The sequence below is a fragment of the Rhea americana genome, unplaced genomic scaffold, assembly GCF_003343005.1.
Source record: "Rhea americana isolate MKP2758 unplaced genomic scaffold, rheAme1 scaffold_1, whole genome shotgun sequence".
NCBI classification, from domain to species: Eukaryota; Metazoa; Chordata; class Aves; order Rheiformes; family Rheidae; genus Rhea; species Rhea americana.
Window position 1 is genome coordinate 561998 of NW_028185038.1, and position 26784 is coordinate 588781.

General features: G+C 35.8%; 1 protein-coding gene across 7 annotated transcripts in view; it reads right to left on the reverse strand.

Annotated features, from left to right (window-relative positions):
• ZBED4 (zinc finger BED-type containing 4) overlaps positions 1-26784 on the reverse strand; it is a 48886-nt gene that overhangs the window by 21273 nt on the left and 829 nt on the right. Inside the window, exons 1-4 of one of the 7 annotated variants that reach the window (XM_085326159.1) lie at positions 26526-26755; positions 22450-22561; positions 21091-21168; positions 2597-7724 (exon numbers count right to left, since the gene is read on the reverse strand). In XM_085326159.1, the coding sequence (XP_085182285.1) occupies positions 3814-7296 (3483 nt within the window). In that variant the 5' untranslated portion in view covers positions 7297-7724; positions 21091-21168; positions 22450-22561; positions 26526-26755 and the 3' untranslated portion in view covers positions 2597-3813. Of the gene's footprint in view, positions 1-2596; positions 7725-21090; positions 21169-22449; positions 22562-26525; positions 26756-26784 lie in introns of those variants that run through there. The other 6 variants (XM_085326151.1, XM_085326176.1, XR_014898369.1 and 3 more) reach the window with 6 other exon arrangements.

Genomic DNA, 26784 nt, shown 5'->3' on the forward strand with positions numbered 1-26784 from the left:
TAAAGAGGCCAGATCTGTACAACTATACACATCTACTTTGATGTCGGGGGCAGGTTTAGCTCAGTTGGTTAGAGCATGGTGCTGCTAATGCCAAGGTCACAGGTTCAATCCCTGTATGGGCTATGCTGAGGGTTGGACTAGATGATCTCCCRAGGCCCCTTCCAACTTTACCATTCTATGATTCTATGATTTACACTGAATTAGATTAATCACATCCTTATATTAGCATTAGAGTGTGTTCTAGACTGTAATTTCTGTTCTTTGCAAATTCAGAAGCTAATCTTGGGTGGGGAAGCGCTAAGTGCATTGCAGTAAATGGTCACTAGCTAAATTCTGCAACCAAACAACTCCCTTTTTACTGGGCAGGGGAGATGTAGGCCAAATGGAAAGGATCCATTTGGGGGGGATCCCCCCCTACCCCTGTTTAAGGGGGCAGGAAACATTATCTGCATGTTCCTGAAGCATAATATAGATCTCAATATATAAATACTTTACTTTGCAAAACTTGAATTATTTCAGCTATTGCAGATCTCTGCTTCTTCCCCCTCCTAACTTTAATACTTAACAGAGATTTATTGCTGCATAGTGTACAAGTTACATTACTGCCTACTCCTATAAGGAGCGAAAGCTGAGATCCTCATGATTTTCATGCTACCTAGAGTACCTATATTTCATATTTTATGTCCTCTTAATAAAAAAAATTACTACTAAATTTAAGTTGCTAATGTACTGAAGTTAACTCAGTTTAAAGTTAATATCACTATTTCAGGTTCATCAAACCAGTATGTATTAGGGCACTGTCTACTCCTGCAGGACCTGGTTCAGCAGAAACTTAACTTCATAAAAACTCCCACTGTTAACAGAGCTTGCGCTTTTAGTTCCTTCTGAGAAGATTTGTACTGTAATGTGAAAATAAGGGAGCTTTCTATACATTACAAATGTGAGAAGGGATGGAAGGAAACCAAAGGTTTTGGCAGTCACTAAGAATCTATATTAAAAATAATCTTCAAGTGAAAAACAAGTTCAACAAATGAAAAACAACACAAAATCTGGCTATTCAATAAACTTACCATAATAATTTAATGAACACTTACAGCCTTTCTTTTGAAGTGCTGCTTTTCTCAAAGACGGTGGTGCCTGAACTCCAGATGGAGATGCTCGCTTAACTCCTACAGAAGGATCAAGGTTTACATCCAAAAAATAGTAACTTTGTGCTTTCAGTCCCTTATACGCTTACTTTGGCTTTAAATGATCGCCTGTCTAAATTTTAAGGCCATGCAGGCCTGCGAATTATAAAGAGCTAATATAAACATATTATTCTGAAGCAAGCTGATACTGAAACAGTGCAGTCTTAAGAATTAAAATCCTTCAAAAAAAAAAAAAAAAAAAAAGGGAATCTGTAGTTACAAATAAAATGTAAGTTTACTTTAATCGATTAAGTTTTACGTATTAAAATAGTGACTATAGTTCTCATGTGCTCTCAGGAAAAACTTTGACAAAAAGTATCACCGTACAATTAGATATCCATATGAGAGAGAAAAGGTAAATTAGAGGCTACGAAATGCAATCATTTCAATTTTCCACAGGAGCTATAGTAAAAGCTGTCTTAAAGTAGAGGGGCCAAGATGCTCCTTTCCAGCATACTGGGAATTCTGGGGAAGTTTTTTGTTTCCTAGCACTCCTGCTGGTACACTGTGGCTTTCCAATGCTTTCAGCCCAAGGCCACATTCACAGTCTAGCCTTGAGTGAAAATTGCATCCCTTATATACATTGAAAAAAAAAAAAAAAAAAAAAAAAAAAAAAAAAAAAAAAAAAACTTCATCCTCTTCTACCTCTCTACTCATTTAAAGAGATTAAACATCTCATCTCCTCACATAGGTCAAGGTTATATTCACAGTTAAAATATAATGTAGAAAAAAAATTGAGATAATAATTAACTAGTAACCACTTGAACATGTTTCCCAAAAAGCTGCTTCAAACTCGTCTAGTTCCAGCTATATCTAAACTAGAACAAGTTGTTTTATTGCTGCAGAAAACGTGTACTTCTCGCTTAACCCTAACAGAGAAATGCTGATGGCTGACAGCATTAAAAGTTGCCTTTTAAAATACTTGAAACATAATTCAGTTTTTCCTAAATTCACTATATAGTAATATACTTAAATAATACAGGTGTAACAAACTGATTAAACAAAAACTGAAATAATGGAAACTAAAAAATATTTAGAGGTATGTCATATGAAAACCTAAGCCACTTGGAGAAGAATTTAACAAATTTTACTGAGGTTGAAAGCTTGAATGACATGAAAAAAACTAGACTAGGCCTTAAAGTCCAGAGAGCTAAAATGGAAAACTGATCTTTTCACATTGCATGTCCTGTGGTATATTTATATCAATTATTACTCAATGGTTGTGTTGAATCCATCTGAAAAGAAAAAGGCAGTATTGACTACCACTAGAAAATTGCAAATAAAATGTTTAATTTCAGAAACTGAGTTCACCATTTATAAATACACTAAAACATAGTAAATGCAAAATTAGGCATAGGTACAGTATTTTAACAAAGCTACAACTTTTCTAAAAGGTCATAGGCAAATGATGACTTGTTTCCCAAAAAGTATTTAATGAAAACTGAAATGAGAAGATTAATTTTTCTAAAGTTAAAAAAACATGGAGAACATTCCTTTCAATTAAAATGCTATTTTTTTCCACCTTACTTGACGTTTTGAGGGAGCTATGGTATCCCGTTTGCCTGCTGGACACTGACAGTTATGAATCAACCCTACTACACAAAATTCTAAGCAGTGCACCATATCCATAAGGCTATTACTGAAAATCAGAAGATCAGTTATTTTTGTACTAGGAACTTTAAGACAGGTTGTTCTACACAATTAAAATTACATTAGGAATAAGGGCTCAACTTTTACAACAGGGAACCTTTTAATTTTGATGCACTAAAGATTAGAAAAGGCTTTAGAATGACATTAGAGTGTTCACTGTAAATTTCTTGCTTTTTTTTTTTGTACATGGCATTAAATAACAAGCATTAATTCACAAACTTTGATAAAACTTCCAAAGAGCTTTTATAAATACCCAGAACATTTCTGTAGTTCAGTTACAATGTAAAACCTGAACAGGAGAATCCAGAATAGGAAGTTTTACTACAGATTYCTGTATAACTGACATTCCATATCATCTCAAATTTAAGATTTATTTTCAGATACTAAGTGAATAGTCTCCTGTAAACATATCTTCCTCAATAATTCTTAATTCTTTAAGTACTTTAGGGCTTGCAGTTAAGAAAACACCACAAGATAAAAAGATGGCTTTAACCCCATCTTTTATATACAGCTTTCTTTTGACATCTACAAAAGCTGTTTTGCTGCAATTAAAGCAATGTTCAACTAAAATACAGTACCTGGTTTATGGTTTTTACATAATAATTGAATAAAAAACTACAGAATAGAACTGTTTACATCTTTTTTTTGCCATTCTATTAAAACAAATGACTGAGTTTTTTTAAAGTTCATTTACAATTATGGATTAAAACCTACATAATTTTATATAATTGACAAGACAGGCTATCTCTAGTGTGAACTTTTAAAAAACATATATACAATATCTGGCCTGAAGTACTATGAATAAGGCACATGTAGACATATTGAAAGCTGAAAAAAGGAAACTAAAATTTGGATTTATAGTCACTGATTAGATGTCATACATGGCCCCTATTGGAGCAATTTAACAATCCAGGTTATAGATAGTTAATATCCAGTGAGCAACAATAGATTTAGTCTAGCAGTTTGTTCATTAGTTTCAATACTGGAAGTATATTAAAGGAAGATTCACTTTCAAAAAAATAAGCTTTTCAAAGTGTTCAATCATTAGCCTTGACTGACTAAAGTTGTTGCTTTCATTGGATGTATTGAACAACCTCTCTGAAGGAACAATGCTTGGTGGACAACCCAAGAACCTGACAGCCAATTTTGACAGTACTGGCCATGATGACTTCTTAAAGTTCCAGTAAGTTAGAGGATCACAGTTATGCTCAAGCACTTCTTCCTCCAAGTAAGAAAGCACCATTTCCTCTGGTAACTTTGCCCTCTCTTTCAGGTCTTTTGTTTTCTTCATGTCACCCATGAGTGACCAAAGATTATCTTCCCCATATGAATTTGCAGATATATCACATCCATTGGAAACAGGTTTATCATCATCTGAGGTAGAACTCATTATTTCCAGCTCCCTGATTAAGTCTTGTTTATATTGTTCAGCCTCCTCTTCTGTAAATAGGGATGTTTTATAGCGGGGATCCAGAAGCGTAGCAAAAATGTATCTTGGATCATGAAGCGTAGAGGACAACCTACTCACCATAGCTTCTTTCAAAGATTTCAGCATGGTATCTATGCCCATTGTTTCCTCAAATAACATTTCTATTTTCCTGTTAAGTATGTGAATCATTGGAATCACCTGGCTTAAAGTAGACATGTGTGTACTCATTTCCCTACTTGCAGCTTCAAAAGGTTTGAGAGCATGACACACTGACTGCATAACTTCCCACTGGTCACAACTTATTAGCTCCCTAAAGCTGCACTCTATTGACATTTCATCAATTGCTCTCTTCTGCTCAATAAGACGTTCAAGCATATGAAATGACGTATTCCACTTTGATGGAACATCTTGAATAAGCTGATGCTGAGGCAACTCATATTCTTTTTGCAACTCGGCTAACTTCTCTTTTGCTTTTGCTGACCGATGAACGCGTTCACAGATCTTTCTTGCGATACTAAGCAAATTCTGAACCATTCTCTGGCTTTTAATAGCCTCATTTACTATGATATTAACAGTGTGACTAAAACACTGCACACTTGAATGATCACCTTCATTTAAGGTTTTTTCTATACTCTGATTATCAGTAACAGTAATCCCAATCTGAAGGCCAATGGAAGTAATCCATGTTTCCCACCAGTACTCTAACTGCTTTTGTATACTGATTCCATTGTAGTCACAATCAATCTGTGATACGTTTAATAGTGCTGAACAATGGTAATCCTCACACTGTGGTCGAAACGAGGATTCAAATGTTACCCAATGAGCTGTAAGGGTTAGATACTCTCGTGTTTGGTTGCTCATCCATATCCCAGATGTAAAATGGATCACTCCACTTTCAGCTTCCTTAAGATGTGAAATAATTATCTGTTTTACATTATCATACATATCTGGAATTGCTGTCCTAGAAAAGTAAGATGGAGAAGGTAAAGAATACTGAGGTTGCAAGTATTCAAGAAGCCTGTTAAAGCCAATGTTGTCTACAAAAGAATATGGCTGAAGGTCAAGTGCAATCATTTCAGCTACGAGACTTGTGATTTTTTTGGCAACTGGGTGAGAGTCACAAAACTTTTCATTGGTTTCATCAAAAGTTGAAGATCCTAATAATTCTGTGCTCAGTGGCATGTGGTTATCCGTAGATGAGGATAATACAGTCTCCGAGACATCAGTTTTCAATACATTGCTATGAAACCGTTGCAGATGTCTTAAAAGGCAACTTGTGCCCAGATTTGTTGGCTTTTTCCCCCTACTTATTGTACGTCCACAGTGCATACATATTACTTTTGTTGAATCTGCAGAACAAATTGAAAAGTGATTCCACAGTTTTGAGGTCTTCTTGCTATTAACAGGAAATATAATTTGATTATCATGGGTAACCATTGTAGGCAAGTCTGTCAACTTTGAGGACGAACATTCTGCTGAAGCCAAGGTGGCATAAGGAGAATTTGCCAAACTAACATCGATAAAGCTCTTTTGGTTTCCAATTACATCAGGATGGCGTCTATATAGATGTCTCATTAAACAGCTTGTGCCCACATCTCCTTTTTTACCGCGACTTATCATACAGCTGCAGTATCTACATACTGCTTTTAGACTGTCTGCAGGTGACAGTGAAAAGTGATGCCAAACTTCTGATTTAAGCCTCTTCATAATCCTTTTATTTTGCTGAAATACAGCAGCAGGTTCAAATATTAATGGACCTAATCCCTCACACTGCTTCTCAGGTGAGGAAACAAAGGAGACTTCACCTATATCATCAGAAGATGACAGCATTGATGAGTCTTCCACTAGAGCATCTCCAGAAGAGAGAGTAGTATGGATCTCCTCAGTCAGTCTGTCTGGAGAAGAAGAAACAGAAGTTGATTCTTTCATTAGTTTTCCAGGGGAGGATGACATAGAATTCAGGTCACTATCTGAGGGTAGTAAAGAAGGCAACAGGGTTGGAGGTGTGGTGTAGAGAGGTGGTATACTGGTACCACCTCCATTCTCTTGCAGGACAATGGAACGATGGGCTCTCCACATATGTCTTATCAAACAGCTTGTTCCCAGGTCTTTTCCATTCTTTCCTCTACTGAATTCATTCATGCAGTGGATGCATACAGCTTTAGAATTATCTAGAGGTGACAAATAGAAGTGTTTCCAGACAGCAGATCTCCTTCTGGAACCTGATGTACTCTTTGGAATTACAACAGTTTTTTCTGCTACATTTTCCACAGTTTCATCATACTGGTTGTTGGGTAGCTGTGGAGATGACCCAACCATTATTTCTTCTTTGCTGCATTTTTCAGAAACTGAGAGATCTGATATTTCTTCAGAAGAAACAATAGAAACAGATTCCTCAATTATTCGATCTGGAGATGGTATTTTAGATGCCATTTTCTTTACCAGTTTTATAGGGGATAACATAGTACTTAGATCTCCAACATCTGCAGACTGAGGAGGAAGTAACAATGTAGGTGAAGAATAGGAGGATATACCCGGCATACTTCCATTTTCTTGAATTAGTACAGTAGGATGGGCTCTCCTCACATGTCTCATGAGACAACTCGTACTTAGGTCTTTTTCATTTTTGCCCCTGCTAAATTCTTTCATACAGTACATACATATTGCTTTAGTGCTATCTCTTGGAGATATAAAAAAATGGTTCCAAGCAGGTGATTTCTTTCTGGAGCTGATAGTTCTGCTAGAAAGAAGACTTTGTGTCACAGCTTCCATTGCTACATCATACAGCGTACTACTATACTGAGAAAAAAGAGAACCATAATCATCATCGTTTTCTGTAGATAAAAATTTGCCAGGGTTGTTGGTAATGAAATTCTTTTCTTTGTCTTCCTGTTCATCACTGCTGTCTGCATGTTTGAAATTATCTTGTTCTGTCTTTATATCCATTCTTTCTAGAGTACAGTTAATGCTGTCTTGCTCATGCTCTACTTTTAAACTATTGATTTTATCCAAAACAAAATTATTGTCCATTCTGGGGGAATTTGCTTTATTCTTTTCCACGGCTGACAAATTCTTTTCGCCAAATAGTCATTTATTAATAAATATAGATGATTTAAAAGATTATTTAAAAATGATATATCTTGAATACTGAATGCACAAACACAAATGTGCTTATCTGTTAATCTCGGGTTTATGAATTCTGTATCTGTGTTGTGCATAAGCAAATACGATTGAATTAGTCGTAAAAATGCACTAAGAATTATTGACTTAATTATGGAATTGCATTTTTTTTCCCCAGGATCAGGACATTTCAGGTCATAGGTGAGTGTTCTCAAAGACAGCTACTGTTAAATGCTTCATGTTGTAGACATAACCCTAAAAACTGAATGTTCTGATTTCTTGGTCAAGGAAGCCATTCTGTTCATCTTGACTAGGTAACTGTGATTCTTTTATACCATCTGGAAATAAACCAAACAAAAGACAAAATTAACTAACATGTTCCAAATATCTGTAGTAAATGTGCACTGAAAACATGTACTAAATGTTCATTTTTTTCTTCTTCTTTAAGACAACAATTCAATATCCATTGTTAGGGAAAAAAAAAAAAAAAAAAAACACTTACTCAGTACATCTATTGTTGGCAAATACGCATGTACACCATGCTGTTCTGGCTCGGCTTTGGCTAAACACAGCCTCCAAGCATTACATCTGTATTTGGTTGGACGTACCTACATCTATCCACATCCTAATTAAACTACTGCATAATCATTCATACATATGTATATAAAAATACAAACAGGCAGTATATAAAAATACAAACAGGCATTTAATTGTATTGAAACAGAAATATGCCAAACACACATGTAAACTTAAAGCATATATTAAAAGCAAATGAAAACTTACTCTCTAGCACATGTGACCCCCATTATTCTTCACAGTAGTGATTAAAAATGCTGTGTTTTACAGGAAACATTTAATAACTGCCCTTTGTAAGGGTGTCCAGCATTTAGTCACACTATTCTCTGTTCCTCTGACCATAGTCTCATATGGTCATATTCATGCCATAATGCTTCCAGGCAACAGCATACCATGGAAACAAGCTACTTTCAGATTTTCATGACTAAAAACTGAAATATTTTATTTAGGATAACTGAGCTATGCAAATGCCATACTAAGACTAAAGTCTTCTAGAAGCACAGTAACATCCCTCAGAAGCAAGAAGGGTTATTTTAGAATGCCTGTTTATACCAAGAAAGCTCATTTCCCTCCCAGGTAAAGATTCCCTCCATCAACAATCTCAGTACAAAGAACAGGTTTTTGAAGTACTGCTGCATATAAATCACAAGCTACTAGAGACTCAAAAAATGGACAACATCCCTAACTGCCCCCAAACATACCTGAAGAAGTTGTCTGAATTTGCCAGCCACTTTCTTTTTTACTACAGATCTATCAGAAGTTTTGCCTAAGCTTTTGCCATTTATTCCCTTGTACCCATTAATACAGTTATTGGTATTTTCATTCAAGACAACAAATGCTTTTTGATTAGATAGAGTACTTAGTGTAACATTAGCTAACTTCTATTAATTAGATTTTATGGGGCTAACATTCTCCTCAACTGAAGACAAAATATACAAATTTGAATCAACTATTTTAAKAATTTCTCACACAATCTTCACATGTTACTCAAATGCAAGTAGGACTTCAGTAGAAAAAAGGTAAAACTAGCCATAACTACAAGACACATGACAGGTCCATGTGGTGCTCACACAGACTTTTTCCTGTACCCAGGTCAATGATGCATTAGCTTTGATAACTTAATATTTCTCCAAGATCTGTTTACCAGAGAAATCAAAAAGAACGCACAGAAACTGTAACTTCCTATGGGTTTCAGACTTCTTCTGGAAAGCCTGTTGTAACGATACCTTCTCTCTTTTTTTGGTGCACGGAAAGGGGCAGGAAAAAGGAGAGACAAACAGCTTTACAGTTATTTTAAGAAAAGGGGACAGAGCACTCAAAAATCCCACAGAAGAGGAAGACACTGGCTCTGCTTTTCCTTTTTGTGAAAGTTTTAGTACTTGTGCTCTGCTCTGCATTACTCCCTCCTGAGAAATAAAAGCCGAGAAATATGAGGGTTGAGAATGAAAAACTCAAACTCTGGGGAAGGGAGTGGGAGAGACCKGAAGGATCACCTTAAATTTCTAAAACAAACCTCTAGCTCCCTACCACACTTTCCACAGATTTGTGAAATCACATCTGACTGAGTCTCAAAACAACAGCTCTTGCAGCAGAGCCTAAACTACTGCTCAGTATAAAATTGAATGAAATGAGAGTCAGTGATCCCACATGTATTGATAATATGGAAGCAAGTGCCTCAGGGACAAGACAGAGAGGAGTCAGCATTTTGAGCAGAAACCAAAAAGGAATTTTATTTTCTCATCTTCACTTTGATATAATTTGTGAATTTTGAGCTTGTATTGCAAACAAAAAAAGCAAGAATATATGGCACACAGGCTGTGACTTGGGATCACAGAGTAGGCCCACGAGCAAATCACTCTGGGCACAGCTAACAGAACGTAACCTATGCACGTAAGTGCCAAGTTACAGTAAGCATGTTATAAATTCTTAGCCGGATTCACCCAACACACACATCCATCAACACTGGGTTCTGATGATTTTTTTTTTTTCCCTCAAAACAGGCATCATATTTACAGTTTATAATTTCTTTCCTATGCATTCTAGGCTCTTAACAGAATAATGCATATAGCTGCTTTATATTTGTCCCTGCCCTGAGAAGCAGTTACTGCTTAGTACAGTTAAGGGTAACATAGCTGTGATAGGAGTGTTTAGAAAGACTGACAAATCAGGCTAGGTTCAAACTTCAAAACAACACTTCCCTAGATTGACATGCATTAACAATACACATTGCCAATGGTTAGTTCTTAATTATCATCAGTCATTATCACTACATATTCAAACAGTTAGTCCTTAATCATCTTATCCTAAATTAGCTTTGAGTACACAATACCACTGAGCTGATGCCATGTAATTAATGCTGATGGCTATGGTCCTTGATGGTCTTAGTTGCTGCAGTTCGGGTGAATAAGTGAAAGAGCTATTTGGACTCTGAAGCAGGAATCAAGGTAAGAGATTTTTTTTGACTATTTTTTCTTGCTGTTGCTTCGTGCCTTTATGTTTGCCACCACCACCACCTCCCAAAACAAAAMAAAAMAAMAAMAAMAAAAAAAAAAAAGGAAAAAARAAAGAAAGAAAAAGAGAAAGAAAAGTGTGGGGAGGAATCTCATCTGCTCCTGACATTTTTTTTTAAGGACTAGAACATGTTCTTGTTCCACCAGACATATTTCTTACTTATTCTGTACCTTTCGTTTTTACTTGCMGATGTTACTACTTGAATTGTTTATTCACACACTTTTCTACACCCTGTTTGCGCAATTAAACACAAGTCTCCCTCTGTGCTTTGGCATTTACACATTATTTTATATAGTTATACTTAGCTGTGTTACAAAATGCTTTTACATTGGTGCTGGTTATACTACTAGTAGTGTTATAAAATGCTTCTATATACTGTGATCAATTAAGCTATTACAGTGTACAAATGCCGGGTTCRAGGCAAGAAAACATTAATTATATACTGCTTAGTGACTATTTTATGGGTGTTACAGGCCTCTGCTTGGCTACACAGTGCACAGTTTTCTGGGCATTATTACCATTTTTTTTTAGGAATGCAGAATAGCTAAGAATCTTAGATGAGAATAGTCCATGCTGCTGTATCACTTCCTGGGAAATCCCCATTGTCAGATTCCCCCAAGAAGATTTTGCGTATTTTTCCCCATTTTCTTTCATACATCTAAGTATAATCTCTACTACTTTGAGTGTTACATCATACCGTAAAATTAAGTCAAACTCTTAAACCCTCAAGGGTGTTTGATGGGAGAATCTAATAAAGTTTCTCTAAAATATAATCCTCAACATGCCCAGGGTTAGAAAGGTGGATTGGTTTTTCATCTCTCCTTCCCATGCCAACTCTATTTTAATAGTTTAATAGTTTATGGCTCTTATATAAACAAATAAATAATTCTATCCTATTTTGAGACTTTACAGTAGCCTAGAACAAAGTACGAATTTGTTTATGACCACCTTAAGTAGTTTATTTACCTGTAGATACAAACTACTCAAAGTTAAGTACTACTGCTAAACAAACAGGATATTTAATGAGAGAGAAAATCTTTTGAAAGGTACAAAAGGCTACAGGCAATCAGTTTAATATTAAAGTGACTTATGCCTTTGAAATCTCCTCAATTAGACACGGACATGCAATGAAACACAAAGAATTAAAAGTCACATTGTAAAAGAGATCTTCAAAGAAAATAAATGGAAACAGAAAACAATTRTCTACTCAGATCTACTACTCTAGACTATTAATTTTTAAACTGCAGTAGACAGTCAGTGGTTTCTATGGTAAATAGTCTGCAGGAACATTTTATAGAATTTTTCCATTCAAAATTGGACTACTGAAAGTGTATGGTGGTTGACAAAAAGTGTGAAGGATGTCACTCATCCAAAAAGTGCCAATTGTCACTGCAGATCATCATAACAGAAGAAATCACTAGTGAAGAAAGTGGTTAAAAACAACAATAAGCAACAACAGCAGAGAGAGACCAAGAAAGAAACTCTGGTGTTTAGGAATTGCAGGGACACATATTGACATTCAGAGAAGTATGAAAAGTATGTAGGAACACCGAATCACAAGTAGGTAATTTGTTTTTAAAGCTGATAGCACCCTACAAGCTTTAAGCTAATTTGGATTTTAGATTGAGTAGTTGGGTGATAATCAGAGTTGATTATATTACAGAATCTTAGTGCAAATAATGGTCTAGGGAATGTAGTTTAGAACACCACATCTTAAATTACACGTGCATATAATGTAAGTAAATACAGATTTGTACAAAGTTTGTGCAAAATGCAAGCATAATGCTTTTTAAGAAATATGCCAAATGTGGAGATAAAGTGAAAAGAAAATTATTTACTAATTTCAAGAAAGCTCATCAGCAGTGATAGACTTTGGGAGTAGGAAGTAGATAAAAAAAACACATTAAACATTGCTTTGCACCAATGGATGTCAGTTTTAAAGAAACATTTCCTAAAATAAACAAAGTTAGCACTGTATATATATATATATGTGTGCATATATATATATATATATATATATATGTGTGCATCATTAAGAACATCAATACAATATATTCCTAAAAATTACACAAGAGGGAAGGAAACAGTTAAGAAATTATTAACTACCACTTCAACGGCAAGTAATACTAATTAAGAGATATTTAAGTGCTAAAAAGGTTTACAGTAAGAAATAAGCAGAACAAATTTATAAAAAGAGATAGCCTAGATAAAACATAATTCCTTTGTTTTCCAAGTCATAAATCTTTTGAGAAAGGAAAATTAAGAATAGTGGACAGATTTTTTTTTTTTTTTTATTAAAAAGGTATCAGTAATAGCTCACTAAAGAAGAATTACAAAAGTTTGCAAGATACTGAGTGATTAAAATGTAGAAGAGACTTGTACCTAAGTATAAGCATGAATTACAATAGATGCAACTTTATAATTAGGATCAAATTCCAGAAAGTTATGCTTTACACTTAAAAGAAACAAGTTGTTCTGGACCTCACAAGAGGTATGGTTTGTAGAGAACTGTTGGTAGAGGTAAAAAAAAAAAAAAAAGAAGAGAGTAAAGCCATATTTATTATTGCACAGCTTCCAGCCCGCTGACAGGCTGACCTACAGCTATTTCTTTGCACAGTTACACTTACATTTAATCCAGATTGTCTATGAGCTGCATTTCAGATTACATCAACCCGTAACTCTGAAGTTTTACAAAGGTAGTCTCTCCAACCCCTAAGATACCCTCCTCTCCAACCCCTAARATACCCTCCTCTGTCTGCAGCCCCAAACACTTCACCTGGACACAAGGAGTAAAGTGTAAGAACAGGGTCAGCAATACTGTACACTGCACCTAGTTGACATGAATATTCTTTACTTTAACCTGATGTTGCTCTTAGACTGGAACTGAATGTAACAATTTCGACAAATAATATTAGACATTTTTATTAATCTTATATGAAAGTACTGAAGTTCAGAGAAAATTTGTGTACTTAGGTGGTAGAAAATAAAAATAAAAATAAAAACAAAAAAGGAGAGGTGCACATTAACAAAATGKGAAACACCATCACCAAAGTCTTATCTAAGCTGGTAAAAAACAAATGAGCATAAACAGAGATATAAATAACTGAAGCTATTAAAGTGTTTGTGTGTGTGTAGGGGGGGAAACTAATGATAGACACTGGAAGTATTTTTATTTAAAATTTCCATTATTTACCTTTTAAAAAATTTTGTATCTTAAAAACAAAAGCCTGAAGTAACAGAAATATAACCTAGTTGAATACTAATCCAGAAATAATTGTATCTGGGTTCAATTCTTGTTCTGTCACAAGCTATCGGGTTTTACAGAAGTTCAAATTTCTCCCTGTATGAGCCTCTTCCATTTAGAGGGGTTGCACTACTTCATACCCGTCTTTCTTCTGCTATTCTGTCTATTCCCACTTGGAGTTCTACAGAGTCATCTTACTACACGCCTTATCCATGAAGGTCTCACTCAAATGGTCCTCGAGTACTCCTGAAACACTTTTAAAGTGAAAAATCTTTTGTAATTATTTTCAAAGGTCTCTTTTGGATTGAGAAAGACAAACCAAACACCCACAACTGCTAAATTAATGTAGAAAGATAACAACCAGGAACACAGCTCAGAAGTGACAGGTTTAGAGTTTAGACCCTTCTTAAAAGGACAGTGTCAAGTTAAACTCTAACCAAGACGTGGGATATAACCAACTGGTTTAGCCTTCTACTCCTAAAAGCCAGTTTATGTTTTCACATTTCTTCTCCTTTTACTGTTCTAACCTTTAAAAAGTCTGTAGGACCTTGCCCAGCTTTTTCAGATATTCCCTGAAATCTCAGGAAAGATTCAAGAACTGAAATCTTGTTCCTACTGTAAATTACTCCCCCCCCCCCAAATCTTTGTTCAAGTTTCTTAATCTCAGCTGTTTGCATCTCAGTGTATGGAAGAAACTGTAAGCACCAGCTTCCTCTACAAGATCATACACCAGCTCTTACAATGTTTGTAAGGAAAGTGAAAATAATTTATAAAAATACTCAGACTAAATCAAAACAGTACCATCTGTAAATTAACATAATTAAAAAGATTACTTTTTGTATATTTCAAAGTTAAAACAAAATAAGATTCTATTCTCATAAAAAAAAAAAAAAAAAAAAAAGCTTGTCTGGTTCTTCATGCAGTTCTTATATCAGCATATGAACCACACAACTTTTTAAAAGATAAGGATATTGGTTTTTAAGAAATACAAAATACAGTTTTATTTTGAAGTCTGATATAGGTAGGGATGTTTGTGTTAGCATGAATATTGTTCACATCTGACCAAAGTTTAGCTCCTACATCCCTATTTAGTGCACAACATGATTTGCAAAACATGCCATGTACCCAAATGTATCACCTGACCACAATGATACAGGCTGACTGCTCAGCATTTTTAGGAATAATGCAGGCATCTGATATAGGGTAGGAAACCAAAATACAAAATTATTTCTGAAAAATGCCATTCTTCATTTATTTGACAATGTTTAAACATTTATCTATTTGAGGCATTGGCCAGCATCACCTAGGTTTAAGCAACTCTATACTAAGCACTGTAAAACTCATCACACAGAAATCCCAATTCTATATGATCTAAAATAGTATTTATCCTAAAATACAAAATAAAAATGCAAAGCTAGAACAAAAAAGTTAAATTTCATCTAAGCCTAAACAATGCCATTCTAAATATAAAGTTACATATTTTAAAAAAATACTATATATCACTATATATGTTATTGTATGTGATGACACATAGTAACACTACTTACACATACAACCACCTGATAAACCTTTAATTGTTGCTACTTCTTTTCCTAATACACTAAGAATATCATCAAATCTCAAATGGGGATATCTTCCTTCACATGGCCTCTGCTAACTTCCCGTAGCTGTGCACTGACAGAAAGGTGGGGGGGAAGCAGACTGTACACGTTAATCATTTCTGTCCTGGCTTTGACCAAGAGTACTAATCAGAAAAAATGAATTTGTCACAGTAGGTAAATTATATTAGTGTTTGTCTAGGATCTGAATTGTCCTTGAAGTGCTGAAGAACCTTCTCTTTCATCACCCGGTATGATRCTACTTAAGCAACACTGTCAGGTTATGTTTCCGTGCTCTTGTTCACCCCGACAAACGTCAGATCTTCCTGTCATTTGTTTTAAGAAATAATGTAATTAAATTTTAAGCGGGATTTTCAGAAATTTTAAAGCAGAATTTTCAGTTCAACTCTGCATGAGGTGAAAGCAACAGGAGATTTTACTCTTATTTTGACATTTTTATCATTGAAATTTTGGATAGATAACTTACACACTAATAAAATGGGTCAGTTCTTAAAAAACRTTACAAGAGAGATAAGGCTGTCTTATTAAGAAAAAAGATGGATTTTTTTGAAACAGCTGAAGTGTGTGCAGTTTGGCTCATCACATTTTGAGTGCAGGACACCCACTTTGTTTTTAGCATCTCACACTACACAGTTTGGGGCTGGTGGAAGAGGTGATGAACAAAGGTTCCAATAACATATTATGAAGATGAAAAATGGAAGACAAAAATAAGAACAGAAGTAGGGAACACAATAGTATCATGCAGCAGGAAAGAAAATACAGCCAAAAACCAGTAACAACAGTTAAGTTCAAAAAGAATTAGAGACAAAAGACAAAACATTTAGTCCATTCTGCGAGTCAGAGATCGTCGTTCTGCTTTCAGAAAAATCAGAAAGTTCAAAGCAAAGTTCCTCTGACACTTATCCCCCAAATAATCCATCCCTCTACCTAGCCCATAGTACTTCTCCTTCTCCACTTATGCAGCAGACACCTGGGAAAAACTAGGAGGATACAATTAGGACWGGGATTCTTCACCTGACTACTTCATCTTCCTAGCTTGCAACATACTAGAAACATATGCCTTTATTTTTTTTAAATGTTTATGTTTAAAATCAGTAAGAGTGAAAGTAAGGATGACTCCAAACAGTTTAAAGTGTGGYAGCTGTAAAGGGGAAAGCTGGGGGTTACAAAGCTGAATAAGCAAGATGACAAAGGATGAAAAAGAAGCTAGGAGATATGTGCCATGGTGTAGTGTGCATGTGGTGATGGTGTACAGTACGATTTCTTGGAACTCTTGCTGAAAGAAGCCATATAAATACTATGAGAAAATAAGGCATTTTTATAATTTAGGATAGAATATTAAATTGTTGACTAAAACGCTCCTGTTAARAGAAAGGAAGACTATTATCTATGTAACTGCTAAGATTATCCTATGTTGCTAGCTACTTTAATACTAACCAGAATTGGGAATGTAGAGGTCTGTTTTAAAAACCCTTCACAATTACCTATTACGGTAATTCCATGTTCATATTGATGTCAGTTAGTTGCACGACTTCAGATAACTTCACTTGTGCTGTGGAGAGGTTTTGCAGGATCTATCTAGATCTTACTTCTGTATCTGTATTAGGACACTGTACTATGTTTCCAGTAAGCATTTGTATCCTAGAACTCATAGCCCATACATGTAAAGGCAGGCTAGAAAGAAAAGACACTTCATAGTCCCTGAAAATGTAGCAAGTATTTTCAAGAAGGTAACATAAATACAAGTTTATATATTCCCGATGTACTTTTACAGCTGAGTTTAATTATTCTTCTGTCAAAAAGCTTTATTTTGAATCAGAAGCTACCACAGATTGCAAATGGTTCTCCAAAGAAATCTCTGCTTCTCTGTAACCAGGTGCCTTCCTCTTCCCTACATAACGATCCTAAGAAATACATCCGGATTTTACATGAAGCCAGGAAAAGATCACCTTAATTAACTCTCTTTATTAAATAGAATAGAAAATCATAAATAGTATCTGGATACCTTTTCAGAAAGTTTAGAAATACTTTGTTCTACCTTGCTAATAAGAACAAGAGCTGCAACAAAAACAACTCATTAATTTTAAACTTAAGGTTCCGTAACAGATGCAGGCACAATTTAACATGACTATGATGGGAGTGAGCTTTTTGATATCCTTTTGAACTATTTTCTGTCATACAATATTTTCAAAATAAACTGTATGTTCATCTGTAGTGGCTAATTCTAATATATTAACACTTCACCTGATATCCTAGTTTAAATTCAGTAACCTCAAGTTTGTCCCTCTTGAATACACAYAYATATATATATTTAAGTTCATAAAATGGTGGATAGGGAAAGAGAAATGAGCATATAGATTGCCTTATTCCCTTGTCAGCCAGCCTGTCCTTCAACCTACAAAACACCCGAGCCTCTATGACAAGACATCTTTTCCCTCCCAGCCCCTTCTAGGGACTCAATCTTTTTGCCTTCTGCAAGACAAGGTGAGACTCTGCAGCAAAGACATAGCCAACAGGGACAACTAAGCCAGGAAAACCAACACTGCTTCCACCAGCACCACACTGAGCATTAGTACGAAATCCAAAAAGACACTCCTGTTGCTGGCAAACAAATAGCTCAGTCTCTTTCTCCCCAAAGGACTAGTTACAGGAGAACCATACTATTGCTGCAGACATGTATTTTAATTTGAGCAAGCAGGGTTTTGCTCAGAAGAAATAAACAACTAGACAAGAATTTTAATTCAAAATAAAGCTTTCTGTAGTACCTAACCTACCAATGCACTGTATTAGCTTTAATTTATGTAATACAACCTGCAATATAAATAAGTTTTACAGAATATTGCAACATGGATATGTTTTATTCAGAGCAGGATCTAAGATGCTTAGTACAAAAACAAGTGAAGAAAAGGAGAGCCTTTGCTGTCTCCATTTGCTTGATTTCTCTTAACCTACAGAAGTCAAAATAATTATTTTAATAAACCTACTGTTTTGTGAGGTATAGAAAAAATGTAAATAAATACAAACAGTTAGAGAAAGGCGAAGGATCAAGAACCACCCTGTTCTTTGTAAGCGTTGTTGTATTTCCCATCACAATCAGATTATGGTCTCCCCACACACTTCTTGGGGCAAGCCCCAGAAGATAACTCAAAGGCAACAAGTAAAAACCTTTCCTGTAATGTCAACCCCACTGTCTGTTTCTCAGCTGTAGATATGCTCTCGTAGTTATTCATTCACATGTTCACACCTTTAATCAAGGAGAGAGAAGGGGAACCATAAAATGAAAGCAGAAAGTAAAAAAATAAGGTATGCTTGTCATTGTTGCTGTTACATTTTAGCACTGATTTGCTGTCTTAAATCTTTTATAAGAAAGGCTCCAAAAAGCTAGACCCTTATAATTCAGTAGAAGTTCAAAACAGTTCCTCTGAAGAGGAGTTCAGTCCTTCCGCGTCCTCTCCCATTATTTTATGACACATCTAACACTGTTAGGTCCCTTTAACTCAGGACTACATTTTCTCCAACAATCTAAACTGCAAATAAAAGCTACTGCGTACAATATCCAATGAATGATTTTATTTTTATTTATAGTGGATGATAAAATCTAGATTTTAAATTTAAGTAGATCTGAAATGTTATAAAAGAGAAGATAATATCTGGCCTGCCGAATATCTGTATCTTTGTTCTTAGGAAACTCTTCAGCTACATATAGGTACACATCCTGCCAAAACAGTGCCTTCTTGATCCCCTGTGAAGAAACCATCACAGACAGAAGGAACATCTGCAAAATGCTAGCTCTCTGGACCACACTATTCAGCTCCAGGGCCTAGTACACAATGACTTGTTCACATAACGCTTTATGGCGCAATCTGTATTGCTGAATACATCATATAGTGCATATTGATACACTGATACACATAGGGAAAACAAAGCTATTCTTCAACAACTGTGGCATGAAAGAGTATTTTTAAGTGCAAGTTAAACTTGATAAAGTCTACACCATTACAGACAAGCAATACCAAGCAGCAAGTGGTATGAGATTGATTAAAAAATTGCAATTTTGATATATTCCTTATATTTCATTTTCTCCAACATGAGGAATGTTAACGTAGAATGTTTAACTATGTTTAATAATCTAGTTAAAAAAAAAACATAAGCAAACAAGACTGTCACAAGCAATTCAACACAGTTTATGCATACATTTTTTAGGCTGACTAAAATTATACTTGAAGTTTTGTCTAAACTCTGTTCCAGAGTGCTTACAATCTGAATTTCAGCACAGCACAATGAATATAACAAAGAATAGGTTACAAAAATGCAGATGTTTCTTTTGGAGTTCATATTAGTATTTATTTTCTTTAAGAGTAGTAACTTACAGATTTCTTATCTACTGAAACAATTCAACTTGCAGTCAACAGTTATTTCATCTAGGAATATAATTCAAGAAATAGTTTGTGAAGATACTAAGACAAGATACTAATTTTCAGTAGACAGGTAATACTAAAGTGGTGTGTGCACTGCTGGATTTTAACCTTGAGAACTATATTAGAAATTCACTTTAGCTAGAACTATAAAAAGCTACAGTACTTAACATCACATAATGAAATGGTACAAAGCATAAAGTGACCCCGATATGTGTATTTAAGAATTCAGTATTAAATATGAGACAAATTTTTAGCTATCTTGGCAAAAACAACACAGTCCCTTCTGTAAAATTTCTTTACAGTGTTCTAGAACTGACTTGAAAGGCTGCTGCAAATGAAGACTACTCTTTCTTATTCTTTGGCTATGCTACTGGCTTAGAAAGCAGTAACAGATCATTTTTACTCAGATTTTAATAAAGAAAGATTCACAAGCAGATATAGTATGTAAAAAATCCCCTACAGCTCCTATACCTGTCACCTACGAAAACTTTCCTTTAAAAATGAATCTGAATTATGTTTTTATTTTTCTTTCCATACTGAGGCTAACAGAATCTCAAATGATCCCACCAAGATTTTCTAGCTCAACATTTTACCTATCTCAAATATTTTGTCCATCTGTTGCCAGCATRCTTGCTAAGTAGTAATATAGACAGCTTAAAAAGTTGAACTGTATTTACCAGGGAAAAAAGAAAAAGCAAACAGCATCTCTGAAACATTATAAAAGAATAGAATTTATGACAATGTTAATCTACCTATAAACAATGTTCTTGCACTGCATCTTAGCCAGGCATGGAATGAATCTTGAATCTCATGCTTTTGAAAATCTATACTCATAGGTCAAACTGAATACACAAAGAAAAAAAAAGTGTTCAGCAAAAATGTTAGAAGAAAATATAGACGTTTACTCTGTCAATGATTATATAAACACCTGAATAAGCTAAGCTTAATTAAGATACAGGATGAGTGTACAGCATGCAAGTTACTTCCTTCTTTTTAAGGGGCAGACTGCAGGGTAAGGTTGCATATATTTTATGCAGACAATTGCCATGGAGTAAGAGGTGCATCATAAATTGTAGGCATTATTTTGACACTGTAAAGACATGCAGGCTTCCAAACTTAATAATTTAGCAGGAGGTTTGTGCAAGCGTCCAAGACTTAAAAATTAAGTTCCATACAAGTCAATTCACAGACACATGATTATTCAGGTCCTTTATCCATTGGCTTGCTCTAAATTAATAACAGTAATAATGCAAGACCTAAGCTAAGAAAGAAAGCTGTCTACTTGTTTGTTTAGAGAGATTGAGAGAGAGAGAGAGAGAGAGAGAGAGAAACTTACACATCTATTCCACCGCACGCAGGAGGCTTCATTTCAGATTAAATACTTGGTACTCAAACTTAATGATGACGATTCTTTCTAAGAAAAAGAAGAAGGTAATTCCTTTTAACAAAATATTTAGTCATCTCAATTTTCTTAGTGTTATGGTGACTTTAGGGAATGTTTCAAGTTTCTCTTTAGGTCATAACTGCATGAGTTGCAGGACTAGTTCTCACTTTTTTTCTAAAATCTCTAGCCCTCATGCCTATCAAGCAAAATTGGACAATTTCTACTCTAGACCTCAAAGCAAAAAAACGAAATAACCCATATGGAAAAAATAAATCCTGAAAAAGACTTAAAAGTCACTTTTTTTTTTTGAAAGACATAACTCAGTGTTGAGTTATGGATTCTTTTTAAGCTTAGGGATAACCACATGACATTCTAGTCTCCAAGATGAGACCAAGGCAACTTAATCACTTCACCTCATGAACATAGTTTACACTATGCTACAACATTTCAAAGGAGCTTGTCAACACTTTTTTTTATGAGCTACAGGATCCATTTGGCAGCTTGTTATGCCTTCTCTTAATGAGCTAAACATTCTACTTACATACTGCACCTAGCATCTGTACTAATCAACATGCAATAGCATAGGATCCACACAAATTATCATCCTCCATATATAAGAAAGAAGAGACTGCAAGTGGAGCATATTAAGTCAGATATTTTGACTGAGAAACAACAAAAAAAAGACCAAAACAGTCTATCACAGGACACATTTCTAGAATTCTGCTTCTTTAGTCCCACTGATTTTCATGTAGACACAAGCATCATTGTGCAGAGTAACCAGCTGTTTCTCTGCACCGCCATACACTTAAAAAGCCACCAAGGAACCTTTTCGCCATCTTAGAAAACCCAGTAAGTCAACTTCCACTCTCAATCTGAATGCAGAAAAAGGTGGATTCTGCTGTGGTTAGTAGTCAGTATGGTGCTTTGACCCTTTTCCAAACTTCAGATAGGTCAAGTGTCAACAGGGGCCAAGTCAGCAAAGCATTTCTCCCCAACAGCTCAGTACTTAATGCACTTGCTGAGCCAGTGGGACACATGAAAATATATACATTTCTCTGAGAAGGAGAACACCCTTCAGTGGGAGGAAAGTCCTGACGGCTGGTTTACTGTGCGTTACGGGCTGAATCTACTGACATTTTCACTTAAAAAAAAAATCAATACTCCCTATTAAAGCAAGAGAAAACCTCTTTAGAACTCTGTGGCAAGGTAATTTGCCTGTTAAGAAGGGACATTTCAGTTGTCCCTACTCTACTGAACATTTAAATAATGTATACAAAGTGGAAGGTGTCAGCTAAGGGGACTGAGACCCACCCAATTCAGAATACTCAGCAGGAGCAGTTAGGGAGCTCTCTTGAGATGTAGATTCAACTCCGCAGGTGAAGAAGGGAAGTGAACCTGGCTCTCCCACATTCCTGCAAGTCTCCTGCAAGAAAGGGGCACAAATAATGTGTCTTTTTCCTTCCTGATATCTTAAAAATAAACAGCAATAAAAATCTCTTCCATTTCCATTCTTTCATTTGTAAAAGATGACTAGAAAAATAGCTTAAAGTGGAGACGAWTATTTAATTCAACTCAAATTAATGTTTGAGTTTTCTTAATTACTTCTTTTAGTAAAAAGAATAACTAACAAAGAAAAAGTCTTTATTAGCCAGATCCGAGCTTACTTTCTTTAGAGATAAAGACTGATTCAGAAAACAGCACACAGAACTGTAGCAACAGGTAAGCAGCATAATTATCAAAATGCTAATGAAATGAACAAATTTGGTACATATTCTTAGGTCGCTGTCATATATGATAAAATATTAGCACAGTATTATTTCTAAGTACTTTTCCCATACATTTTTAAAAGACCTACTAAAGAGAATTACTAAAACGTCACAGTGGTTAAAATAAGCCTGTTTTCAGATAAAAATTTCAATTTATTGACTACAGAAAGCCAGTGTTAGCTTTTGTATCAAATACACAAAAAATCAGAGCACTCAGTGCAAAAACGACTTTTACCATACTAATGGAAAAGTATGTCTGCATGGCAGTACAGGATGCAAACTAGCACTTTTTTTTAAGCTAAGATGACTTAAAAAGAAAAAAGCCTGTATATAGTAATGAATAACAACGAACTAGTACCTACCCTACCTTCATGAATGATTGTTCAAGCCTGCATGTCACTGCAAAGCAATGTGGGAGGGAAAATCAGAGACATGGAAGGGATGCAAATGTGCCGTAACAGCTAAACAGTACACACACGATGCTAATTTAAATTAGGGCTATGAGGGCTACAAGGATGATCAGAGGGCTGGAGCACCTGCCCTATGAGGAAAGGCTGTGAGAGCTGGGCCTGTTTAGCCTGCAGAAGAGAARACTGAGAGGGGATCTTATCAATGTCTACAAATACCTTAGGGTGGGGGGGTGTTGAGAGGATGGGGCCAGACTCTTTTCTACTRTGACAGGACAAGAGGCAATGGGCAGAAATTGAASCACAGGAAGTTCCGCCTGACCGTGAGGGGGAATTTCTTCMCTGTGAGAGTGACRGAGCACTGGCACAGGYTGCCCAGAGAGGTTGTGGAGTCTCCTTTTCTGGAGATCCTCAAGGCCCGCCTGGATGCAACCCTGTCTRACATGCTCTAGGTGACCCTTCTTGAGCAGGGGGGTTGGACTAGATGATCTCCAGAGGTCCCTTCCGACCTTACCAATTCTATGAAATAAAGATGATGGTAATACCACAGCATTTCTTATGTCAACATCCACTGAAAACAGTATTACACTATTGATATCAAAGACTGATATTTTTCTTTCTAATATGTTGTTAATATCAAAAAGTCACAGTTTGTTCCAAGTTACTAATCATGAACAAAAATAAGGACCTTAAAAAAATCAAGGTGTTTCCCTACCGTCATTTTTTAGCAGGCCATCATGTTATGCTGTGCTTCATCAGAGAGGAAAGAAACAAAAGTGTGTATAAACTACTCAGGACAGAAGTTTCTCTAGTTCAGTATAAAACTGCTAAATATTTCAGTTGTTCTTACTTCTTGTTAAGTGTTATTTCTAAAACTTTAAAGTGTAGATTTCACTTAAAAGCTATCTTTAGGCCACAGAAATTACTCATTTTTTTTACTATGCAGCTGAAATTAAAGAATCCCATGGCTGTGAACTGTCGATGGATAGTAATGATGCCAGTGGCAAACACAAAATAAACAGCCTAAGTTACATGAAAATGCACATTTGCTATGCAAGAGAATGCCTTTTTCGAAGCTTATTTTAAAAGCATACAGCTAAAACAGACAACATTATATAAATTACAGTTATTGCTGTCAATGCTAATAAAATATACCTAAACGATCCTTATTTAAGGAAAAAGTCAAACATGAGGCTGAATTAAACATTATGGTCTACACTGAGCAAAATTCTAAGCTAAACTATCTTTAATAAAACCAAGTGTACACGTATAATCACAATTTTTCTGCGTTAAATAGGCTCGTTTTGGACATGAGAACTCCTAGAGATTAAAACCAAGCCTCAAAAGACAGAATTTACAGAGTCCCTTATGCAGAGTCTTACAGGCTGTCAATGGTGGCAAAATGAAATAATATGTTGGGAGGTATGTCCCAAAGCATCTGCATTCCTTAATGCAAACTTCCTCTTAGTCACAAGAAAATCTCTACGAAACTTTGTCCTTAGGTTGTGGAAAATCAGGAAAAAAAAAGTTCCAAGGAAAAGGAGACAAAAAGCGATGTAATAAGAGTCAAAGGCCATTCAAAGGCCACATAAAATAGCAACCATTCCCTATAAACCAAGGGTTTGGTTTGCTAAGACTTCCTTCTATAATATCTACTTGTTTTATATACAACACACAATAAATGTGATCCTCTGGTCAAAAACAAGATAGACAATTTTAAATAAACACATGTGAAACTGAATTGCCTTCTTGGATTTCCAAAGGAGCTGTTATGAACCATACTGATGTATTACTTGTATTAAAGTTGACCCACTCGACACTAACAAAGTTCTATGAACCCATCATACCGGCTGTTCTGTCAACACAATTCCCACTCAAAGTTTGTAGTCTTGGTTTATAATGAACCTAAACAAGTGGGCATCAGAGGCAGTAAGAGACAAGGTAACAGAAACACAGTAAGCAGTACTCTAAGCTCATCGGCTATATAGTTTGACTTTTACATCCTAATTGAAGATTCTCTGTCTGTCATAGTTTTGCTTTGTACTAGTAAATGAAATGGATAGATATTATTAAAAAGTAGAAATGATTAGAAAACATTTTTCCCTAAGATGCTCAGTTTACTCATTTGTGATGCTCGTCCAACTTATTCTCAATCCACTTTTATATTTGTCTTCCCCGCAGACCATGTATAGAATAAATTCCTACTCTCAACATTTATTAAAGTAGGAAGATATTAGCAAYACTGAAAAGCCCCAAAGCAGATGGATTTCCAACTCTAAAGAAACTTTCAACACTTTGTATGCATGTCTTATCCCTAGCAGAATAACCAGACAGTAATCAAGTTTCTAAGAGTCCACAAAAGAACTTCTGCTACTTCTCATATGCAATGAAGGTATGTAAGATTTTTTTTTCCTCACCCAAAATAGACTCCATAGTGAATAATAACTAGAAAGCCCCCCAACCCTTGAACAAATACAGGATTTCTAGTGACAGTTTTTGGGGGATAGATGATAAAATTTTTCCAGACTTCACTTCCCCAAACACATACTCCACAAACATATTCCTAAAGATGTCTAAGTTTTAAACAAAATGTTGTGTTTTGGAATGTAACCTTCAGAAGAAAAGAATTGTATTCACTCTCTTAAAAAGGAAAACATATGCAAACACACCATAGCACATATTGGAAAACAACACATAAGGACAGCCTGATAAGTATGTTTACGTTATGGGGGCTTGAAAGCCTTTCTTTACTCAGACTTGTAGTTGTAGCATGACAGCTCATGGCAAATTATTTGGACTCTTCAAAAAACCCCAAGAAAAATGAGACACCATTGCTTCTAACACAGAAGCACCAAGCAGAAAGGGAGGAGAGCCAACTTATTTCTACCCTATAAAGCAAAGCATTGCTACACTTAGCAATAATAATTAGAATCACAGCCAATGCCAAACAGGCCTTCCAGATACTTAGCTTTCATCCCATTAATAAGTGTTTTTACACTTCCAGTAGACTGCACGTGCAGCAGACAACTTTAAGTATATGGAATATATAGGACACCCTTCAAAATCCAGCAATATGTATTACAGTACAAATAGCGTCCACTGTCAGCAGCTATCCCAGGGCAGATCGAGAAGTTACAGAAGACGTTTTCAGGCATACAAGTAAGTAAAAGCAGAAAGGAGCAATACAGTACGTGTGCAGATTTTCCGTATGTACCTCTTCAGAGCCAGTAACGATTCTGCCCCAAGAAACACCGAGCTGGAAACTCCAAGCGACACAGGAAGAGCAGGGGTGTTTACGCTGCCGCCGAGGCTCGCGGCGAGCTGTCCTGCTGCCCCAGCTCGCAGGTTCCCGGCAGCGGAGGCTCCGCGGCTTCCTGGGCTCCTCGGCGCCCGGCTCGCGCAGGGCACGGCCACATGGTCACGCTCGCCGCCAGCCCCGGCGCCAGGCCCTGCTCCCGGCGGCGCGGAGCGGC